The sequence below is a fragment of the Protomyctophum parallelum genome, assembly GCF_964188405.1.
Source record: "Protomyctophum parallelum genome assembly, chromosome: 13".
Lineage (NCBI taxonomy): Eukaryota > Metazoa > Chordata > Actinopteri > Myctophiformes > Myctophidae > Protomyctophum > Protomyctophum parallelum.
The window spans coordinates 42,611,833-42,636,066 of record NC_139708.1 but is presented as its reverse complement, the minus strand read 5'-3'; the positions used below and the strand labels follow the sequence as shown (position 1 = coordinate 42,636,066).

Here is a 24,234-nt window from a genome sequence, read left to right as displayed (position 1 = left end):
TCTAGTTATAATACAGTGATTGCAACAACAACAACAACAGCAGCAGCAGCTATACAACAGTTCTGTTTGTGGTGGCTGGAAGGAAATGTGTGAAATGCAATCTTGGTCTCAGGTGGATTCAGCTGAAAATAAACAATCATCAGGTGGATCCAGTTCAAAATAATTATATTTTAACTGGGGACAAGCACTTGGAATTGTAGTTCACATGCATTACATTTAGTTTGACTAGGTTCCACACATAAATATTGTGAAAATAGCCGAACTACAATTGGCTATAGCTATAGTATAGATACTAGCTGGCTATTTCCACAATGTTTGACTCTTTCTTATGTAATGTTTGACAACTTCTGAATGTTTTTATGAAGGTTTTTATACGAGTAGGCTAGGCTAATTTGACCTGAGGGGGGGGGGTCAACTATCTAAATTCTAAAGTAATATGGGGAGTGTGGGAGACAGGTGAAAATGAGAGAGTGGATGCAGGGGGATGGATATGGAGGAAAGTGTCAGACAGGAGTTACAGTATCTGTGACAGAAAGGTACCAGCAAGACAGAATTAATGACTTCATTTGAGTCCAGGTGACACAAACACACACAGCATACTATCATGATGATCATGATGACCTAATTTACCCTCTGAATCAATGCTAAACAACTACCATGGCTAAAACAGGCTAGAAGCTTAAGTGTATATAGGCCATACACTTTGGCAACAACGCTATATTTTTGGGAGTGGCTGCCAATTATTAAAGGACTTTAAAAATCTTGTCAATATGCTATTAATAAACTGTGGAAATAAATACTACTTTATTGATCAACTTTAATTGGATATACTGAAGTGACTGAATGGTTGCTGGAGTTGGAGAGGATGATGATGATGATGATGATGACCTCACACACGGCTGAAACTGAAATAAATAAACAAACCACTACTTATTTTTGTCCCAACTTTAAAATGTATACTTTGTTCATGAGCAAACAATAAGACACAAAAAGACAACAGACAAACAAGTAGACATCACATTATGTTGCCAGACATCATCTTATATACTGCATATGATGAATAATAATAATATAATATAAAATAATAAAATATAGTAATAAACTGCACCCACCACGCTCCCGCCCTCGTCATGCCAGGGGACCAATGAACACAAACTACAGTGTACGCCCGACCAATCGGGCGAGCGCGCAGGTTTCCGTCCAGCCAATGGCGGGACAGAGTAGGCTGGATGACGTCGGGGGTCCGTCAGCTGTTCTTGTTTTGCCTCAGTTTGTTTCCCCGTTGGCTCCACTCAGCTCAGTCAGTGTCCCTGCTTGACTGGCTGGCTCTGCTTCTTTTTTCTCTCCCCTCAACAAAAACAACACTTCCAACTGCCCGTTTTCTGAGTGGTTTTATTATCCGGAGTTCTCGCAGCGCGGTTCCCAACATTCTTCACAGTGGTTGGTCGTCACATTCAGCCTCATAAAGGCGGTGGTCCCACTGCTTTTTTTTCAACTGGATCCCTTCGTAGTAACGGCCGCCGACATCGAGCCGAGAGGCGCAGCCGATCCCAGGCCAGGGCCTCCAATCCAGGGCGGAGGGAGGGAAGGAGGCCGCTGGGGATCGGGATGGAGACGGGAGAGGGTGCCGAGGGGACTCCTGGCGGGCCGGGACCGGGACCCGGAGTCGGGCCGCCGGGGACCGCCGGGCCCGGTGGGCTCGGCTGCGCCTCCTTCAACCAGGACTCCACGTAAGCAAGCGACCACTTGTCTTCTTGGGTTTTTGGGTTTTACATTGTTCTGACTGGATTCTTGGAACTCAATCATTTAACAGCTGTTTCCTTCCTGACCGTAATTACAGTACACCGCCTCGGGGATATAAACAAATACAGACGGAGCTTTGAGGCTTTTATGATTTAAAGCGGCCGCCGCCAGTGAGGAGCAAGCAATATAATCTAAATAAGCCTACTGTTATAATAATGAAGGTTCGTTTTACTGCGTTCATTTGCATAGTAAACAGCAGGATCACAACAAGCCTAATTCCTGTCCCGTTACTCACTATTGTGGCCAGAGTTTAGCCATCTACATAGATAGGAGATTATTTACATCCCACACTACAGTACACACCATGGCACACTTTTGCTTTGTTTTGGGTTTCATCATGCACTGGTTCTCAAACTTGTCCATGTGAAGCCCAGGACCACCACATTGATAATTTGATATGGATTGTTATTTGGCCATTCTGAGAATATTTGGTGCCAGAATGGAACCCCCAGCCAGAAGAGATCTAAATTATCCAAGATTATTCAAATATAGTAGAAGTACAAGCTTTGTTTTTGAATCCCACACACACTGACACAATGAATCTCCATTCTTCACTCAATCCAAAGCAAAAGTAGCAAAAGCCAAAGTGGTTAAAATTACAGTGATGCTACAAACCACTGGAAAGTGGAAACCCCCCCAAGAACTCCTGGGGGTCCCTGGACCCAACTTTTAGAACCACTGTCATAATGCAATGTCTGATTTACACTACCAAAATCTACAAACTTGGTAGAATATCTGCTATGCTATTGTTAAACTATAATTTGGGCTTAAGTTACACAAGTGTAAAAAACTGAAAACTTTTAGTAGCCATGTTGTTGACTGCAAACTCACCTCAATTGCACTACTGATAAGGTGTTATAAGATTATATATATTTTTCCCATTAAAAGTTAATCTCATTGTGGGAAAAAAAACAAAACAACGTAAAAGCTTGATTGGTTTTTTGGCTTCATCATATAATTAGGCAACTCCAAAAGCAGGATTCCTTTAAAAGAAATGCAATGAATTATTACATATTGTGAACGTTTACTTACACGAAAAGCCAATGCTGCATGCGTGCAACTTTAAAAATATAAGATAATTCATGATTTATCGTGGGTGGCCACTGGCCAGTGAAGACGGACTGTGATGTATTGTTCAGTGACTTTCCACACGTTCCGTCTTGTCAGCAAACATGACGAGACAAGAACGGGCAGGGAAAAAAAAAACTGCTTCACAAGCAGTCACAGCACGCAGCAGTGCACTGGTGGAACTGGAAACCACATGTGGGCACCTTGAAGACTCCCTCACTTTTCTTCCCCAAACAAACCCAAACACTGTTGGTCTCTCTGTAAGGCAATTGTGTTTCTCAACCAGCGACCAGCTTAGGACCAAAATATGGGTCATGCAACGCTTTGACAGGGTTGCAAACAAAACAAAGACCAACTCAACTCAACCACCTCCTTTGAACCTGGTCACGCTACATGTATATTGGGCATAACAGCAGATCATGTAGTATATTCAAGTCTGAAGCCAGCCAAGAAGTTGATGTCAAGTGTTTGATCTCTCGTGTGTGTGTGTGTGTGTGTGTGTGTGTGTGTGTGTGTGTGTGTGTGTGTGTACGCTGCAGGTCATTGGCTGTGGGCACAAAGACGGGCTACAAGCTGTTCTCTTTGACCTCTGTGGAAAAGCTGGACTGCATCCATGAGAGTGGTGAGTGTGTGTCTCCTCGTTAAAGCCCGCCACAGCCTCCCTAACCCCTGCTAGGAGGAGCTTATGTTTCACTCGCACAGAGTCTTATCTCAGACTGCTCCGATGTGTTTTGCTTTGTTTAAAATCACCATCAGAAAAGTGTCCGCTCTACTCTGTGTAATTACTAGATGGCCATCTGCCCACTGACAGTTTGAGAAAACCAGGGGGCTACAGGGCTTGTTATAACACACACATCATTCGGATTGGTGTTGTATTCATTTTCAATAACCCTACTAATAACAACGGACGTAAAAGAAAAAATACAATCTCTCGTTTACATCCGTATAATTGTGAATTACAGTTCATTCAGAAGAACAGACATGCATAATGTGTTCACAGCTACACAATATCAATTCAAAGGTTCTTTATTGGCACGAGAAAACATACGTTTTTACATTGTCAAGTGTCAAAATATAATTAAAATATAATTAAAAAAATAAAGTATATACAGGCAATAGCATTGTGTAAATAGAGACATGTCAGATTGCGTCATTTTTAAACAAATGGCAGCAATCTTTTGCAGACACTTTTCTTTGGGACAAATAGCACAATCTTTCTCAAGACTATGTGCAGTAGGCCTAGGGGTATACTCGGTACAGATAGTAGCCCTTAGGGTGGTTGTATTCCATTGGCTAACCTTCTTTATTGCAACAGTTAGATATCAGTGCCAGCAGGGTTGGGGAGAGACTGGCTACATGTAATTGGGATCGGGAAGTAACTATTATTACGTCAGATTAATGTTTTTAAAAAGGACAATTCGATTATAGTTACATTGTCAAGGAAGCGTGATTACATTATTTTGTATTAGATTCTATGGCAGATAGCTGAGAGCTCAGTATCAGAACAGCCTGGGTCGCCATTCTCAATCCAGACCGCTGCAGTACAAATCCTCACCCCGGCTTCTGAACCACCTGTATGGTACCTCCCCGTGCCTTAGCCTCGGTCCCAGGCTTACTTATCTGCGAAAAGAAAAGCCTGGTCACACCGTAAGGCAGAGAAGCTATCGGCGGATGTATCCTCCGGAACATCCGTCAAATGTATTTCCCCCGGATACGATATTTTCCCGACCAATCACAACACTTCATTCGCGGAGAATGTAAACTGATTTGTCAACGTCATCGACGTCATTTCCGTATCCCGCAACTTCCGCTGATAGTCTTTTCAGCGTAGGTCTTGCCCAGGGTGCCCGTACCTCCCCATGCCCCCTCTGTTGAACCACCCATACCTCCCCACCACCTCGTACCTTCCCATGGCTTCGTACCTCCCCATGCCCCCTCTGTTGAACCCCACGTACCTTCCCATGGCCTCGTTACCCTCGTACCTCCCCATGCCCCCTCTGTTGAACCACCCATACCTCCCCACCACCCGTACCTCCCCATGGCCCCTCTGTTGAAACACAAGTACCTCCCATGGCCTCGTACATGACATCTGCCCAGTGCATGATCCCTTACGGAAACTAACCGTAATCCTATCTAACTCTCTAACTCACTTTTGGTTCCCAAACACTGTGTCGGGGGACCCATTTGTGGGTCGCGGACACATGCTCATGGGTCTCTTTTATTTTTAGTTTCTTACATTTTGTTTTCAATTATAATTGTTTCGATTTTGAGGAATTAAAAACTAAATTCAGTAATTTCACGAAGAAATTAGATAAATTAGAAAACAAATGTTTAAGACGTAGTAGTGGAACCATCTACAAGCTTGCGGCGTGTGGAGCTATTGTAGATCTGCTATTTTCACTAGTTTGGGCAGAAGTCTCTTTCTCTCTTTTGGGTCCAGAAAAGTTTGGGAACCACTTCTGTAGCACCACTAGTCTGTGGTGTGGTTATTTCCTCATAGCTGGCATCTGACCAGACAGTGCATGATCCCTTACGGAAACTAACCATAATCCTGCATTTTTACCTACTATACTTCTAGAATGTTCACACCTAACAACAACAACAACAACCCTGAAGGCTAGACAAACAGTGGCTGCTATTGACGATGACATCATCATAGTGATGTGTAGAACAACTAGAACACATGACTCATCGGCTCTTTAGAGATTAGGATTATCACACAAAATCATATAGAAAGAAGGCAATGAATCATTGCCTTCAAAGATTATCATATTGACTCTGTACTAATAATATACGTAGATTCAAGACTGTATATGAGATCATATATCGACTACAGTATATGATCTACTACAGTATATGATCTATTAGGCTGTGATGATTGTAATTGGTTCAGAGGGTAAATTAGGTCATCATTCATCACATAGCTATGATAGAAAGACGCAAGGTTAGAACATGAAACAGCTACTCATAACATACATACACAGAACTGTGTGACGTGTGTGCTCGCGCATGTGTGTGTCACAGTCAGGGAGATGTTAGCAGGTGTATCATGGTGTCAACTAAGTTTGTGGCCTTGTCCGATGTCTGTTTTTGAGGTAGTTTAACAGTTAAACATATCTTGCACAAAATCATATTTTGTCTTAACCATTTCCTTTTAAAAAACGTCCTTGCTTTGGTCCTCTGTATATGCCTGCATGCGGTCGATATGTATGCGTGGCATCGATATGTGCAATCAGTCCAACTCGTCTACAAGCTCACAACACGTGTCATGGTGCTGTGAACGTGTAGATGGGTTGTTTTCAATGTGAGACGACTGACACTTGAGAAGGCGGGCTCCTGGAATAGAATAGAAGGCTAGGATACAAATGTGTACTTCCGAATCCGATACTACTAGTTGGGGTCAGACAATGCAAGTGATGTCTCAATTGTAACTCTGATGCTCTCTAAGACAAATGTAAAAATGAGCTGCTGTTTTTCTTTGTATTTTTTTGTATTTTGGTATATTGTTTCCCCCCCCCCCCCTAATATCGGTATTGGCATCGTCCCCCAACATCCAGCACCAGCTGGGCTCTACTCTCAATGTGAACACGAACAGAAGTATTCACGTTATACTATCCAAAACAGAATAGATGCGGTTTCTATGAACAGTGTCTATTGATTTAACAGTACCCTCCCATGTCAAATAAAGAAATGCACGTTGTCAGGGCACACAGGTCAATTATCAGGTTTCTGTGTATCTTCCCAGAAGCGATTAGGAATGAAAGTTCATTTGGTTCATATATGCTTAGGGCTGTCACGATTACACGTTTAACTTTAAGTAAGCCTTGTCGAGACATGAGGCCCACAGGGCAAGAGCCTGTCCTGTTTCTGTAGCGTGAGGCAGCTTGATGTACAAGTACACCCCCTGGACATGACGCTGGTAGCCAGTATGTCGCAGGGACAACCCTGAGTGCCAAGCAGGGATGCACTGTCTCTCTAACCACAGCCTCAGGGCCACTGAACTGGTGATTACACATTTTAGTTGACAATTTATTGTCACGTAAATAATTGTGATTAACAATTTTATTGTGTGTTTCTTTTTTGCATTGAACATTGGAACGTTACAATTTGTATTTCTGTTTGCCTTTTTAGGCTTTGCTTCGTAATCACAAATTGCACTGCAGGGCAATTGACGAATAACTTGACACCTTTAATAATTTGTCTGGCATGATTTGTCTCTGCACTGGCTGAGCACGGAATGTGATGTATGATGATAAGAGCGCTCCTCTTTTCACAGTCTTTGAAAAACGTTTGAAAATGCATGGACATTTTTCAACATGGAAACGATTGACAATTATGCAAAAAATATTGCGATTATCTCAAATAATTGCGAGGCCTAGATATACCATCAATAACTTCTGTACGTCATCTATAGACTATAGAGGATGATATCACAGCTTGGCTCCGTGATGCTGGCTCTGCTCTCTTGCCATATGGTGAGATATAAATCATGATGTAACAAAGGCTAGTTTGAGTTCCAGTGCACTCGTGGAATGAATATGCGTTGGACTAAATATTTACAGGTTTGTATAAACCTGTGAACAGGGCATTTCATCCAAACAGTGCCGGCCTACGGATCTGCACGCAATGTTTCGACATGCTGTTGGGGAGGAACAACGGCTGCATTGTATGTTTTTACAGCATCTAGAAGAGGGTCTGTGTGTTTGTCTGTTTTTGTGTAGGGCTAATTCCGCAAACTACATGACACGATATTGGCTTTTTAACTAAAAAATTGTAATGGCAGTAAATGGGGCTCAGATCCTGGCTGAGGTCGTGCCCAAATTTGGAGTTGTACGTCATATTGTAACTACCGTACATGGATTAAAGTCCTCAGTGGGGATGTGGGCTCCTTTCATACTGTTTCACAAATCGCACATAATATAAGGACTTGTTTTGCTGCAAAGTCATGCAATTACATCATAGTTGATTGACATCACAGGCTGGCCTCATGAAGTTCAGATGCCGTTTCTCTGTCTTGTTACACCAAATGAGCAACTTCTTTGCTTTTACCATTTTTGGCTCTTTTATCCTCAACCTTCACTGGAGTTAATTTTAGGATCTCCTTCAACGTTCTTCTCCTTCAGGGCACTTTGGTTGTACAGTCCGTAAAGACAAATTGATGTATTTGTTAAATGACCGCGTCGCTTTTGCCAAAAATAACTTTTGGACCGCTGACGTTCGTTCTTGATTAATGCAAACAGTCTTGGCAAATGCTTTCGCTTTTGTCCGTCATGCGCCGGTCCAATAATTTCACCTCTAGCGGCGCAATACGAATGCCCCGGCCGTCCCTCTTAAGCATGGCCCCAGTTAAGATAATAAAACCCGCCAAATAGTACCGGGGTCCGACCATAAACGATGCCGACTCGCGATCTGGTGGTCCATGGTAAAAAAGGTGTGTGGCATATGTCCTCGCTGTCACACTGTCATCTATAGATGAATCAAAACGTGCAAAACGGAACAAACATACAGATGAGTACAGTATAGTACAGTCAGTGCCTCCTTGGAGATGTATCACGCCTTCAGGTTGTATGAACCAGGTACGGTAGCAGCCGTTTTTTTTCTTTCTGTTGGGGCATCTAAACAAGCTAGCCACAGAGGGAAGGATTGTAGACTGTAGGCCCTGCATGTACAATCCTACTTATCTTTGAGGGGCCCTCCTATGGCCAGGTTTGAGGGTTTGTGTGAACACAAACATTGGCTGATGATTGGCTGATCACCCCATACATAGCGATGATTGGATTGGCTGAGCAAATTACATATTGAGGATAAAAGTGAGGTCAGAAAAGTGAAGACGACAAAAGTGGAATTTCCTTTGTGATGATTTGATTGGCTGAGCACGGAATGTGATCTATGTATGATGTATGCGCTCCTCACTTCACACGAGTGTGATTTTTACTTTAGAGCAGTTGGCGCCCACAGTAACAAAACATATCTTTCCTCTTACCTGGTGTGCTGTTTATCTTTTTTCCCCTCTTCACACCAACTGTGTTTGCCAAACATATCCAATCTGTGAGCTTGTAGATTGTTTCTTTTTTTTGTCAAATGTCCACCCCCAGAATAGTTCGTCTGGTTAGTCTGGTTAGTGGACTACAGACCTACACACATATCATGTGTCATGTCACTCAAGATAATACCCCAGGTTTCCCAGTTCCCACGGTCATGAAATTCCTGGACATATTTTGAAATTAGAAAACAATATTTTCCAGTCCTGGAAGAAGTTTGGAATTCATCAAAGGGCCTGGAATTCATCAAGAGTCCTGGAAAGATATTTGTCTTTGCATTGTTTTTTGGCTATTTATTTTGTTAATATACGTATAGTTTCGTCGCCGAACGGCCTATTTTGTACCAGACTTGCAACGGAAGTTCTATCATGAGTAAAATATAAAGCGGAAGTGGAGCCTCCTCCCCACTTATCCTAATATAAATAGAAATCATCTAAGCATATAGCTTGTTGTTTAGCAGAAAAAACAAAATAAAAAAATTAGCTCTAAAGATATTTTAAAATATATTTCCGTGAATGGAAATGGCAGCTTCCTTACTCGGATTTCGGGAGGTGTAGTTCCAGACTCTATATTGCCCTTCGGAGATTGTGGAATATTTGGCTGGATATGCGAGACTAGTATTTTGTGTGAACTTGTGTGAGCTCATATCGCGCCACCGAGTGGCGCGATACGACCTTGTAGGTCTGCTATTTTTGAAAAATCGAAGAACGACTGACATAAAAACATCGCTTTTTCAGAAAACTGTCAGGATGTAGAAGACGTTTTTAGAATCGGATCTCAGGTCAAAATGGGTTAAAGAGCTTTTTCGTAAATGACCCACACCCACACGAGGAGACAGGCGGAGCCCCAGTAGACAGTGACACTCCAGATGTTGACATTGTCAGGCACACGTGGAAAGGACTCAGGATGCAGACACAAAGTCACAGAAACGGGTTTTTATTCCAAAAACTTCAAAACGGGCAAGGGGCAGGCAAAAATCAAAACTGTAGAATGCAAAGGTCAAAATCCAAAGGCAGTCAGCAAGGGCAAATCAGTACCGGCAAGGGCTTGGCAAAAATCGTGGTCTAGGAGAAGCAAAGCAGAGGTCAGTAAGACAAGGCTTGAATATGGCTTGGATGCTTGGAAGGTCACAAGACAATCTGGCAGAGAGACTGAGACTTAAATACTGTGGGCATGATTGCAGGGGATAGAATGCAGGTGGTTCAGACACACCCACACTCCCACTCAGACTGTGACAGACATCTCTTTGTCCCGCTGCCCTCCCAGTAGACACCCCAGACGTGTACATCGTGGAGCGCCTGTTCTCCAGCAGCCTGGTGGTGGTGGTGTGCACGTCCATGCCGCGCCGCATGAACGTCTACCACTTCAAGAAGGGCACGGAGATCTGCAACTACAGCTACTCCAACGACATCCTGGCCGTCCGACTCAACAGGCAGGTGAGGAGCAAAGATAAAAATGAATAATATAATAGTAATTATGTAGTAATTGTGACGGGCCTACTACCGCGGAGGCTTGGCGGTCCGAATCCACTGAATCGGAAGCGTCCTATGCGAACACAATTTGCCCCGTGACTTCTGGAGACGGCGAACCGGACGGGGCAGTGTTCGACGCTATATAAATAGCCTGAGGCCTGTCTGTCTGTTTCAGAGGCTGGTGGTTTGCCTGGAGGAATCCATCTACATCCACAACATCAAAGACATGAAGCTTCTTAAGACGCTGCTGAACACTCCAGCCAACCCCTCAGGTAGGACATGATACCAATACAAATGTATTGCTTACACATCCAGTACAACAAGCCCAGGTGCAAGACAAACTGGTCAATAACGGGTAAAAGAAACAAAGTACATTTACACACAGTACAATACTTTTTCTTTTGAAAGCAAAACACAGGCTGAGCCTGGCATGGCCAGATTAGTGTGGCAGATTTGTCTGGTTGGCTTCCAGGCGAATGCAGGTCGAAAAAACTTAAATGGGAAAAGGAGAAGTAGTCCGCACACCGTTTCGTAGCTCTACCTGACGAAGACCCATAAGGGGTCGAAACGATGTTTTCCTGTGCGTATCTTTATGTTCAGCACCGTAGTTATTTAGAGATGTGCGTGCTTTCCGCCGAGTCACTTTCCAGACTCATTTTTAGGAGATGACACGAACCCGTCAGGAAGGAGATCGACTCTAAGGGCCTATTCATACTCTTATTTTACCGCTGTTTCGGCGCTGTAGTGCCGAAATGATTTCTGCTCGTCAGAAATTCTCAGTAGCACCGAAGAGCCGACTTTAGGACGGTACCCGCCCCCCCCCGAACCTCAAATGACGTCACATTGTAGGCTCTACAGAGCCGAACCGACTTTTATTGGCCTCTAAAATAGGAGTATGAATCGGCCCTAACCCCGCCTCCCTGTTCTTCTTTGCCTAGTCTCGTGTTGGTCCTCCTCATAACTGCTTCATGCCTGTCCTCTCCTCAGGTCTATGTGCTCTTTCCATCAACCATTCCAACTCATACCTGGCCTACCCTGGCAGTGCCACCATCGGAGAGATCATAGTGTACGATGCCAACAACCTGGTGAGAACGGACACAGATGTGTTGTTGTTGTTGTTGTTGCTCTTGTACAAATGTTAATTGTTAAATGCATGCGGTTGATTCGAACTTGAAGGTGCTTTTTTTTTTTTTTAATCAAAAAGCTGATTTGGTGAAAGTCAATATGCAAAGTGTGACCCCTCATTTCAATGGGAATTAATTGATATTTAACTCCACTTGTAGCTTTCTGACCGATGCTTTTTCAGGGCGGTTTTGAAAGAAACGGGTTAATTTAATGGGTGATGTCAGGGCTTTTTCCACATTACCCGTGGCAGAGTAGTAGAATAATCATTTCATGTTTGTGCTAAATTTGGGTTGGAGGAACAATCTGATATAAATTATATTTCATTAGAAAGCCAATCTGGAAATCCATCGGCAAAAAGGGGTGAAAACAGTGCCCCCTGGTGTTTTACTTTTTTCCTTTGAATTTTCTGAATCTGTCTTGAGAGATTATTTGAAAGCTAGCACTTTTTATTCTACATTTAATAGTACTGTAATTTTCTCTCTATCTCTCTCTCTCTCTCTCTCTCTCTCTCTCTTTCAGAGCACAGTGACCATGATTCCAGCTCACGACAGTCCACTTGCAGCTCTCACCTTCAATGGTTCAGGCACCAAGCTCGCCAGTGCCTCCGAGAGGGTGAGAGACTGCAGCTATAAATCTCAATATCATGCATCTCAGATTACAGCCTAACAATCTGTAATCCATCATGCTATAAACCGTGTGATGACCTCTTGGCTACAGTGGACTAACATGATACACACAGCAAGCACTGTGGTCAAGGTGCTCAGAATGAAATGCGTATCACTTGTCATCAAATACCCTGTATGAATATGACTTCTAATGAAATCCTTCTGTCCGTCTCTCTCTCTCTCTCTCTCTCTCTCTCTCTCTCTCTCTCTCTCTCTCTGTCATTCTCTACTCAGGGCACAGTTATCAGAGTATTTTCCATTCCTGAGGGTCAACGCCTGTTTGAGTTCCGCCGTGGTACGAGGTACGAGTTCAAATTCTGTCAATTGTGTCAAAAGTCAAAACCCAATATATGAGCACTGAACTGATGCTGCGTTCACACTGGCAGCTGCAAAAGATTCAAAGCTACAAAATGGAGCGAGAAATGTGGGGGAAAATAATTGGTTTTCGATAGTTAAACAATACTCGGTCGTTCTGTAGCAGCAGTTGAAGCCAGCTCAACTTGTTTCAGCTACAAATGAACTCTCATGCTCACACCATACATACACTAGCATGTTATGGCTTGTGTGGGTGGGTGTGTATATATATGCATACTCCTTATTTCTATTTATACTTCATTGCCTATTTTTCTATTTATTTCCTATATGATATACTACTGTACATTATGTACATTCAACAACAAGTGTATTTATTCCCATTACTGCATTACTGTATTGCACTCTGGTTGGACGCCACTATTCATTTCATTGTCAAAGTATTTGTATACTGTGCAGTGACAATACATTTAATCTAATCTAAAAAAAGTAGGCTGTTGCTTTTGTATCTTCATGTCGCAGGCTTCAATTGGAAATGAATGGTAGGCTGTAGCTTTGTATCTGCAAGTGTGAACACAGTATGAATATGCCATGCACACCAGACGTGCAAGAACCTAGTACTACCGGCAGTAAACACCTGGTTTCTTTCTAATCCCTTAACTGGTTTGAATTAAGTATAGCATTTCTGTTGGCCTGCCCGGCACTTTACATACACAGGCATGCATGTGCATACAGTAACAGTATGCTCGGAATGCAGAGTCCATTGTAGGCCGAAGCAGTGTGATTTATAGTTGTAACTGGAGATGGGTGGGTCTCGAAGGGCGGGGTCCGGGGATGCTCACGGGTCCTTGATCGGGTTCCAAATGGATCCTTACAGTTCTGTGTCTCCTAGAGTGGTAGAAATGGAACCGAATGTTCAGCAACCGCTCCATTTGGTTCCATTGGCACACATTCAGAGTTATGGGCATCCTTGAAATAACAATACGTTTTAGAAGCACACCACTGTGGTAGAATGATTTGAGTTTAGGGCGGTGAAACTTAGAGTATATATATGAATAGAGAAGGCACCCAGAGGAAATCTTGAGGCGAAATGGACATAGTGGCCGAATGAAGGTATTGCAGCCTGGCCCCAAACACATGAACGCGCTGTCCGTTGACTAACATTGTACACGTTCACGACGGACGACGCTCGTGCGCGTTCAACGGCAGCGCGTTCATGTGTTTGGGGCCACTCACCATTGCAATCCATCCCAGAATGCACTCTGTTCCTACCAGGAAGGAGGAGTGAATCCGCCTCATGCGCTTTTGAGCAACTTAATGCAAGTGGATGGGAGGAGAACTCGGGTGTCTTCTCTATAGATATATAACTCTATGTGGTGAAAGCACTAGGAATTGTCTTTGGGTTTCACATCCTATATGTATTTCTTCTTGTGTGTGTGTGTGTGTGTGTGTGTGTGTGTGTGTGTGTGTGTGTGTGTGTGTGTGTGTGTGTGTGTGTGTGTGTGTGCGTGTGCGTGTGCGTGTGTGTAGGTACGTCAGCATCAGTTCTCTGTCCTTCAGTCCAGACGGTCAGTTCCTCTGCGCGTCCAGCAACACAGAGACTGTACACATCTTTAAACTTGAACAACACGGACCGAGGTACACACACACACACATCCTTGTATGGACCTCAACACCATTATTATTCTGGCATCAATGTGTTGTCTTAGAGATCAGAACGGAATCGGGATGAATCGGCTCATTGATAATTGAGGATGTTTGTCATTGAGTTTCCAGTAAATTGATGCTGTATGTCTGTATGATATCTGTCCCATCATATTCTCACTGGTAATACCGAGACCAGCTGATCTGAACCCCGGGTTATTGTTTACCATAGTTTAGTTTAGTTTATTTGATCATCTTCACAGTAACAATACAACTTATTTGTCAACACACATTTACAATATTATTGTTGTTGTTGCTATGTACAGTATATATATATATATATATATATATATATATAGCAACATGATTATATTTTGTCATTTGTTAATAAAGTTCTGCAGTAAACTTAGAAAGCGTTTTCTACAATCGGCCTCCAGGCTAAATGGACTAAGCAAGCAAACCTAATGCAAGCCCTATATAATTTTGTATGTGAAAATAGTCGATCTTGAAGCTCACAATATAATGCAGCGTGCTGCAACGCAAGCTTGTGGATCTGATACCTTTGAAATGTTTAGTTATTTGATATCATCTTTATGATCAGCACTAGTTATTTAAGATCTTCAAAATAATTTGTCATTGACATGCCCAAACTAGGGTTAATGTGGTTACGCTTACCTCTCCTGCCTAGCAGCAGGGTGTATGTTGTTAAGTTAACCTCCGCTCAGAGCCGGCGTCTCTTCCGGGTTTTTAAGACAGCTGGTGGATGGAAAATGAAGCTCGAACGCAGCTTCCATTTGCCGTAGGGGCAAGCGTTTTTCCGGGTAACCGGCAGTTAACCTCAGCTAACCTCTCCTGGCTCTATGCAGTCTGCAGGAAGAGGCTCCCACCTGGACAGCCTACGTGGGGAAGATGTTCTCGGCGGCCAGCAGCTACCTCCCAGCCCAGGTGTCCGGTATGATGAGCCAGGACCGCGCCTTCGCTACCGTGCGCCTCCTAGTGTCCGGCCAGAGGAACGCCTGCACACTCGCTACGTGAGTTTTCCCTCCGGCTGTGGGGTACTGTGTGCGTGTTTGTTTGTTTGATTGATTGATTAATTGAATACTTTATTAACAGTTTGCAGAAAGTACACAGTACAGTACAATAATGCTAAAAGGATTGCGGTCCTATGTATTGAATTAAATGTGTGAGTGCTTGTGTGTGACTGTGCCGACAAACGGAAACAAAACGCTTGCACACTATTGGTCTCTATTTCAATCAATTGTAGTATTGTGACGTTTCGAGCTTGCACTCTTCATCAGACTCCTCTTCTTCTCAACAGTTAACCGATAAAGACTTCTTGTATCTGATGAAGACTGTGCAAGCTCGAGCGCCTGCCCAATTGTAGGGTTTGGAATGGATGTGCATGTCCTTCTATTTCATGCATGTGTGTGTGTGCTGAAGACGTGGTTTTGTTCCCTCATTCCTGTCCTTAGTGTCCTAAGCCGTAAATGTTCATGGAATATGAAATAATGTTCAATTGGAATAAAGCCTTTTTACGGTGATTATTGGACACAGTCGGACAGTGGGGTTCCAGGCTTAATGGAATGTCACCATTTGTCAGCCTTCTGATTGTTTCCCTGACTGACTAACCAGCAGGCTCTTTCTGCCTTGTTCCGCCATGGTTCCGCCTTGTTTATGTTGAATTAGCATAATTCTTGGGAGAAAAATAAATAAAAACAAACATAATATGCCCAGTCACCATGCTGCACCTGTGATGTTCCTTTTTACTGACACCCAAGTTTAAAATTAGGATTGAATGCACAGAATATCAATACGAAGCAACTGAAAAACACATTATTTCAATGGTAGTGGATGGAGAGAGAGGATTTTAGTCCAACCACGAAACGGCAACCAATGGGCGCACGACAGACTCGGGCGTCGTTTGCGTTTCAAAACTGACGGAAAGCGTTCTGAACGGAATGTTTTTCAGGATCCAGAAACTCCCGCGGCTGTTTGTGACCTCGGCCGACGGGCAGCTGTTCGTCTACAACGTGGACCCGCAGGACGGAGGAGAGTGTGTCCTGCATCACCAACACAGGTCAGGGTCTGAACAAGTTTAACCCATTCTGACCTGAGATCAGAATCTACAAATGTCTTCTACATCCTGACAGTTTTCATTCTGACCCGAGATCAGATTCTACAAATGTCTTCTACATCCTGACAGTTTTCATTCTGACCCGAGATCAGATTCTAAAAATGTCTTCTATGTCAGTCGCTCTTCGATTAAAAAAAAATAGCAGATCTACAAGCTCATAGCGCGCCACCGAGTGGCGCGCTATGAGCTTGTAGATCTGCTATTTTTCAATAGCTAAAGCACGACATGATGCCAACACCAAAATGGGTTCCTGCCCAAAATGGGTTATTTATTTTTTAATCGAAGAACGACTGACAGAAACATAGCTTTTTCAGAAAACTGTCAGGATTTAGAAGACAAGTTTAGAATCTGATCTCAGGTCTAAATGGGTTAAAAGACCATTAGTTTAGACACAAAAAGTTTCGCCTGTGAACGGCCTTCATCTCTTTTATTTAAAACTTTTGTTTTAAATAAAACAAAACACCACTGGAGCAGAGCCTGTGTGCGGACTTCTTCTTCTTTCAGGGTCTGAACAACACACACACAGTCCACCTTTTCCTCCTGTTTGATAAAAGGCTGATCACACTTCATGCATTCAAGTTCTCAGTAGGCCACGACTGATTTCTGTCATTTTTTAGATTCTATGAAAGTATGTCTGTCACACACACCGAAATATCGACGAGCTCCGTTGCAGTGCAACGTCTTGTGAGCTTGCAGATGGGCTTGTAGATCAGTCATTGTTTTTGGTGCGATAAAGCAGAGTTTCCCAACCTTTTTTGTCCCAGGGCACACTTTTCATAGCCTAAAAATCTCGGGGCACGCCTAGATATTGTGTGTGTGTGTGTGTGTGTGTGTGTGTGTGTGTGGGTGGTAAAACGTCTTTGATACCAAACACATTATACTTTTGACAGAGTAAAACTTCTTTGAACATGACAGCACTCATCAAATAACTTTAAAGAGAAAGAAAAGGACAGAGACAGAATATTCCATATTTGAACGAATTTTCGAATCAAAAAAATAAAGCACTGCAGGAGGATGTGCGTGTGTGTTTTCAAAGTACTGTATAACCTGTATAAACTGCTGTCGGTATGAACAATAAGAAAACTATGAAACAATCAAAAGTTAAAAAAGAAATAGCTGCTATCTTTTTCACAATGATTGGCTATGTTCACAGAATGTTCACCTAGTATGACATGCCCAGAGTACCGGTAGTAGGAAAGCTAGTGTTTATGGTGGTGAAAGTAAAAAAAAACTAGACAAACCGTAGCTGTCTATTGTCTTGTGCCGACAGACTCTTTGGCGTCGACGGGGACAGTGGGGAAGGGGCGGAGTCAGAGGGGTCGGAGGTCACGGCGCCTGCGACACAGCCTTGCCCGTCCTACGCTGCCACCGTTGCCATGCCGACCACGGGGCCAGTGACGGCGACACTCACAGGTCTGTAGTGATTGTCAAAGCTCTGACATGTGTGGGTCCCAAGAATACGGGTCAAACTCAGTCAATTAGGGTATTTGAAGCATTTTATTAGGAGTATTGGGTTCCCCCAGAACCCAGGGTTTAGTACCACCCTCCTGAGCACGGCTCAAAGTTGGTGTCTGAGAACAAAATGGCAAAGTGAGAATAAAATAGCACTGTCAAATGTGCATATAATCTTGATATAGTGTATTTTTTCAGTAGCCGCCACCTAACTTTGTGTAAACAAACGACAACGTTTGGCCCATGCAGGGCTTCATCAAGTATGGCTTTGGAACCCTTACATGGGTCAGAGTCGGTGGGTGTCATCACTCAATCAGTTAATAAACCATTGGCTGCACTTCTCTGTGTGTGATTCCACTCCAAAAGCACAACACAATAATCACGTTCTTCTAAACAATTAGTTATAAACGACACACGTACCAAATACTTGATTGTTTTTGGGTCCAGCACTGTGTTTAAAATAAACTGTGGGGATGTGCAGACCCTACAATTTTTTTTTCCAGTAGTGTAAAGGAAATGCATTCCAGACCAGAACCTGTGAAATATGTTTCACGGCATGGCATGAGCGTTGTGAGCGTGTAGAGGGGATCTTCTCACAATTTTCATCGGTGGAACTGCGTCAAAGTAAATGTTATGCCTCAACTGAAAAATAAAATAATTTTAGTCGCGGCATGAAGAATAACGAGAACGGCCGCCTGGGGTACAACATCAGTGGCAACAGAAATGCGAGACGATTAATTAGTGCAAGTCGACGACTACATTGGAGAAAAGGAAAAAAAGGGGGGGGGGATGTAAGGGTGGTGTTGTACAAAATGACTACGTCCATCAACCATCTGTCACTCACCAGGCTACTCTGAGGACGGTGGAGCGGCGAAAGGAGAAGTCATCCCCGAACACGAGTTCGCTGCCGGACCCGTCTGTCTGGACGACGAGACCGAGTTCCCTCCTGTGAGCATCCTGAAGCGCTAATGTTGTCTGTCTCTAGGGTTGGGATTCTGTAGGAGTTTAAACATTCTGGTTCCATCAACGACGCCCTCTTATTTAACGGTCTGGTTCCCCTTAACCGTTCCTTTATATGCCTATAATTTGAAGGTGAGGTAAAGGGATGCTCTTGGTTCCTCGAGGGGGTTCCAAATGGACCCCTCACAGGTCTGTAACTCTTGAGAGTGTACACATGGAAGTGCACAAATGGACCCTTACAGCAGGTCTGTGTCACGGTGGTCCTTGAAATCAAAACGTTTGAGAACCAACGGGCGTTGTAATTGTATTGCCGAACACCAAGTTCACATAACCAGCTCTCGACAGTGTGGTTAAAAAAAATCAGTTCCGGAAACTGTTCCAAATGTGATGGAGCCGATTCCGGTCTCTCAATGTCGGATCCGGATCCCAACCCTATCACAGTGTCTGACTCCAACTCCCAGCTTAACACTTGGACAGGAATGAGCAGGCTGAGATACCAAGGCTACAAGCTAACATCTTAACCACTTAAGCACTCTGGACTGTACTTGGTATAATGTGGTATAATGAATAGTGAAACTAGCTGATCTAGGTCGGCTGTTTTCTTTCTTTATTTTTTAATGGTGATGTTCGAGACTTTAACCTAATTAACCACAATTCAGAAGGTTGGTTAATATCAGCCAGTCTGAATGTCAAATCAACACTCATGATGATGAAGTTAAAATGAGGCCACTACTAGGCCAAGTTTGTTACAAAAGAAAAGATTTTTCCAAATGTTTCAAAGCTGAATACACTTAAACATTGTTTTAAAGATGAATGGCTTATGTAGTGAATTTAGACTATAATGCTGAGGTTATGAATTGTTTCAGTCAATGAATACACGTATAGCTGCTCTGGAATGTATATGTTCATATAGATATAACAAAAATCATACCACACCATAAAAATAACTAAACTGATTTTATGTTTTGACATGTGGGGTCAAGCAGTCCAGTTAGAAGCTAATCTAAACTAAATCACATTTCTTCCTGGTTAAGAACAAGTTTCTACGTGGTTTTAAATGGCTTTAAATCTGTATGATTCATACTAAGCAAGCACAAAAGTATACATTAATAAATCATAAAGTAAAGGGACTGATTGATTACAGGCCCTTTGTGGATTTATTTTAACATTAATTCTTAAAGTGATTTCTTAAACCCTTTTGTAGAAAATTTGCTATTTATAACTTTTGTTCAATGTATATAAAGAGGTCTGTTTTTCCTCCAATATTTACAATTACTACCCATGTAAACAATCGGGGTACGAAAAGTAACGCACATCCTCCATTGGTGCTGAGCCAAAACTGTAGAAATGGTGAACAATGAAAAGAAAGCAGGGGCTTGCAACTCACTTAATGATGCTCCAAATTTTAATTCAGCGACAGGCAGGCAATAAATACGACGTTTCGACGTTAGTCTTTGTCAAGTATAAGCTTATACTTGACAAAGACCGTAAGGTCGAAACGTCGTATTTTTTGCCTGCTTTCTTTTTACCCATGTAAACAAACGTATCGTCTCAAGACGAATGTAAGTGAAAGCTGACAATTAAGTAGAATCATAGCGCTTTGTATTACAGCCACGCAATACAGTGAACACATTTTAAATATAATCTGAGCGTTAGTCCCTATTTCAATAGGTCTCTATTTAATTTAAATATTTTCTTTGGTGGACCTGCAATTGCCTATTATGAAATGCATCTCGTCATTGCAAACTCATTAGAGGGGGTGCATACTTTAGACTAGTCATTGGTTAGGTTAGGTTTAGGTGTGCTGCCCCGTGGGAGGTTAGGTTTCCTGATGGATTGAATTCAAGTTGTAAGTTTACCACTCAAGCCACGTTTTATATTCATCGGTATGCTAAAATAGACTCACAGGTGAGCTTGTAGATCTGCAAGGTGTTTTTGGAAAATCTGAACATCTTGCCCTACAATGACATGCCCAGACATGTCATCAATAGACGACAGGTTGGTTAGTGTAGGATAGGTCCACGTTCAACAGGCAATAATGACAATTTATTAGCATTTAGTGCTTAATGTGGGTTAAGAAGGCAATCATTATAACACGTTTCCTTTATTGTTTCTGACACTGTAGTGCCTCCCAGACAGAGCTCATTAAATTAATTACAAACGAGAATGTAAATCACCCAAACTCTGCTAAGCCCATAGGCGGGGAGGGAGCAAATAAACCTCCATAGACGGTACAACACTAATCGGTCTGTTCCATTTGTTTGTTTTTTTGGTAGATTAATTGGTGCCGCAACGGAACTCGAGACGGTCAGGGGAGGCGCCAGTGAGCAGGGATGTGTAGAAGGACAGACAGGACAGGCGGACAGACAGACAGACAGGCGTGGAGTGGCTGGTGAGTGACGCTGGACTCACACACCAGCGTTACGTGAGCCAGGACAAAAACAAAAATATTAAATTAATATTTCAGGGGGCTGATATCGTTTTCATGTTCGGAGAATAATTAATAATAACAGAAACTGTAATGATGAGTTTTGAAGAAAAGACAAAAAAGAGTTGGCAATTTTAAATGCCATTTGCTAATTAAAGAGACCATAAATGGGTGCTTATGTTACCCAATGAACTGTTGAGAGTGGCTTATGAGGTGCATGTCTGAGCAGAAGTATAACCAGTTTTTCATAGCTACATTACTTGACAAATATTTTGTATTAAGTTGCATTATTGTAGCAACATTATAACTTTTTTTATCATTATTTTTATTATTATATTCATACATTTAATTGTAGTTAACCCTAAAGATAAATAATTACGTTTTTTAATTTTAATTTCATTTTGAGTACGTTTGCTGTATTGAAAGTTATTAAATGTTTACATGTAATAATACCCCCTGGATACAATTCAGTGGGTAGTTTTGTATTTATGTATGTGCCTATTATCATTTGTAAGTGCAAAAGTATTTTGCAAATTGCACACAAGACCAAAAAAAAAAAAAGAATTAAGAAAAACAAAGAAATAAAGTAGACTGGAGTAGGCCTGGCATTATCCAAAGCAAACACTTGCTTGTGTGTTTTTCTTGCTATCGGGTATGGGTATGTGTGTGTTTTGTATTTGTCCTGAAAACCTTAAAAATGCCTTACCGGGCCCAGGCGGTGGCGTAACTGTCTGGGTTTACTGCATGTCTTCCCCCATCTCTCTCCCGTTTCCTGTCAGCCTACTGTCTGTCCCTTCAAAAAACCAATAAAAGGCGTAAGCCGCAAAAAAATATCTTAAAAAAAAATGCCTTACCGGTAGGCCATTAGTTTAAGAAGGCCATGATATACTGCAATTCTACATGTACCCACAAGGTGGGAGTATTTCATAGCGTTGTAGCCCATTTAGCTGCCTTTGATCATTTTGAGACATGAACATGCACTGCAGGCTGAAGTGAATCACAGTGATGTGTACGGCCGGGTCCAGGTTTCCAAAACATGACCCCATGCGGGGCTGTAGGATGACGGGGATGTGAAGGCCTGGCTGGGGGAGGATTGTATCCATTATAATTCATTATATATTATATTATATATATTATAATTCATGTGTGGTGAACACTGTACAGGATGGGTGGGCACCAGGGCACAGACCTGTGATAGTGAAGCTGAGGTGATGAATGAGACGTAGGTATCAGTGATACACCATTTTACCAACCAACACTACTGGTTAGGCAACATCTAGGGTGGAATCACCATCGGAATTTTAACCACTTGATTTAACCACTTTTTTAAAGTTTTATTTTATGCGTGTGATGAGTTGTGAGCTTGCAGATGTGTTAATCTGATTGAAAATGTAATGCTAAATTGCTAAATATTTGTATTATCGCTACAATCCCGCAGTGATCAAGACATTTTGCTGCAAACATCAGAAATGACGTGCTCCTAGACATTGTTTCACATCCGATGTGACAGGTGAGACCAGTAGACCATTAATAGAACTGAAGACCTCCTTAAAGTAATATAGTATATATAAATAGTATATATAAACCTTTATATTATTAAGTTAAGAATTAGGTTTAACAGGTTTACTTTTTAGGAGAATGATCAATATATAATGAATACTTTCAGTATGAAATACTTTTAGAAAAATACCTTTAAATACCAAAGAGGAATAAATGAATCCACGAAAGAAAGGAATGTCCAGTCAGGAGCATAATGTTTCAGCCAGTTCACTTTAGTTCGGAGAGCACAAAGAATAGATCCCACATACAGCCAATTACCAAATGTCTCTCCCCATGTCACCAAATGGACACGGTTAATATAGCATTTTTATCAAGATTGGGAAAACGTTTAAGACGTAAATAATATTTAGGGGGAGACATGAAGACTGCCTTGCTACAAGGTCAAACAACAGTTTCTCACAGATACAAATGTAATCTGTGGCACACGGGAGAAAAACAATTTTATCTACACGCAGTGGGACAGCGTGACATGAAGATACAAAGGCACCTGATTAAGTCATAGGGCATATGATTAGGACATCCACAAACAATGTCTTCATAATTCAAAATTATCCATCAATGCGTAACATGGATATATACAACAAACGTGAATCCATAAAGCAAGATCAAATAACTGGATCTATATTTCAATTATATTCACAATTAATTGTGTTGAGGAAAGTCATTAACTTTTTCATGCAGGTTTGTCTATAATCAATGGTTAGTTCATCATTTTGACTGCAGCCTGGACTATACTTTAGCCTTGACATAATATAATGCATTGATTTAGACATACATTGAGATGCATTGCATGATGTTGACAGGGATTAACCAATGGTTCAAAGTTCCAGGGTGAAAATGATATCAAAATGATCCCCATGCATTTCTCTAAAATGATGGTTATAACAGAAATAAGAACTAGGGAGGTAAAATAAACAAATATTACTAGATTATAATGACCACATGGTGAACGAACAGGCAAAAAGTGAATCAGTGTTCTTGCAATGATCATGTTTGTAAGGAAAATGGTACATACTAAATAATTAACATTGTGTGAGCTTCTCTGTCTCATCCTGAGGAGGGCGCTGTTGACCAAAATGTGTCTAACCCTAACAGCAAATGATCACTAAACTACAGATTAAGTGGAGTATTGTACTCATCCTATGCAACTGCACTAACAACTGGGCGGCTTTGGCTCAGGAGGTAGAGCAGGCCGTCCAATGATCCATGGGTCGGAGGTTCGAATCCCGGCTCCTCCTGTCCACATGTTGAAGTGTCCTTGGGCAAGACACTGAACCCCGCATTGCCTCCAGTGGTTGCTACCATTGGTGTGGTAATGTGGAAAGTCAGAACGCTGGCGTTGACTGTTCGCTGCTTCACCTCCCAATGTATGAATGAATGGACCATTGAAAAGAGCTTTGAGTCAGTCCGTAGTGCTTAGAAAAGCGCTATAAAAATACAATCCATTATTATTACTAAGAGGAGGTGTCTATGTTCTTTAGTGAAATAAATTAGTTAATGCAATGTCTGTTGCTTCACCTGTGTGAAACATCTTCATCTCTCACGCTCATCACTCAAGGGTCAGCCTGGC

General features: G+C 42.2%; 2 protein-coding genes across 4 annotated transcripts in view; one reads left to right on the top strand and one right to left on the bottom strand.

The window, feature by feature from the left end:
• Nucleotides 1-24,234, bottom strand: part of LOC310868839 (histone H3.2) — a gene marked incomplete at its 3' end in the record, with an annotated part of 192,888 nt that overhangs the window by 88,930 nt on the left and 79,724 nt on the right. The gene's annotated exons all lie outside the window — the stretch shown is intronic.
• On the top strand, nucleotides 1,267-21,720 carry wipi1 (WD repeat domain, phosphoinositide interacting 1). Of its 3 annotated transcripts, none has more exons than XM_083780549.1 (13): nucleotides 1,267-1,730; nucleotides 3,411-3,493; nucleotides 10,182-10,348; nucleotides 10,560-10,656; nucleotides 11,372-11,469; nucleotides 12,029-12,121; nucleotides 12,409-12,476; nucleotides 14,017-14,124; nucleotides 14,997-15,161; nucleotides 16,100-16,207; nucleotides 17,535-17,677; nucleotides 18,564-18,664; nucleotides 20,953-21,720. In XM_083780549.1, the coding sequence occupies exons 1-13, from the start codon at nucleotides 1,609-1,611 to the stop codon at nucleotides 21,001-21,003; spliced, it is 1,404 nt and encodes a 467-aa protein (XP_083636675.1). In that variant the 5' UTR covers nucleotides 1,267-1,608; the 3' UTR covers nucleotides 21,004-21,720. The 3 variants fall into 3 exon arrangements, with proteins under 3 accessions (XP_083636675.1, XP_083636674.1, XP_083636676.1); XM_083780548.1 differs by having other exon boundaries at nucleotides 10,179-10,348; XM_083780550.1 differs by lacking the exon at nucleotides 18,564-18,664 and having other exon boundaries at nucleotides 10,179-10,348.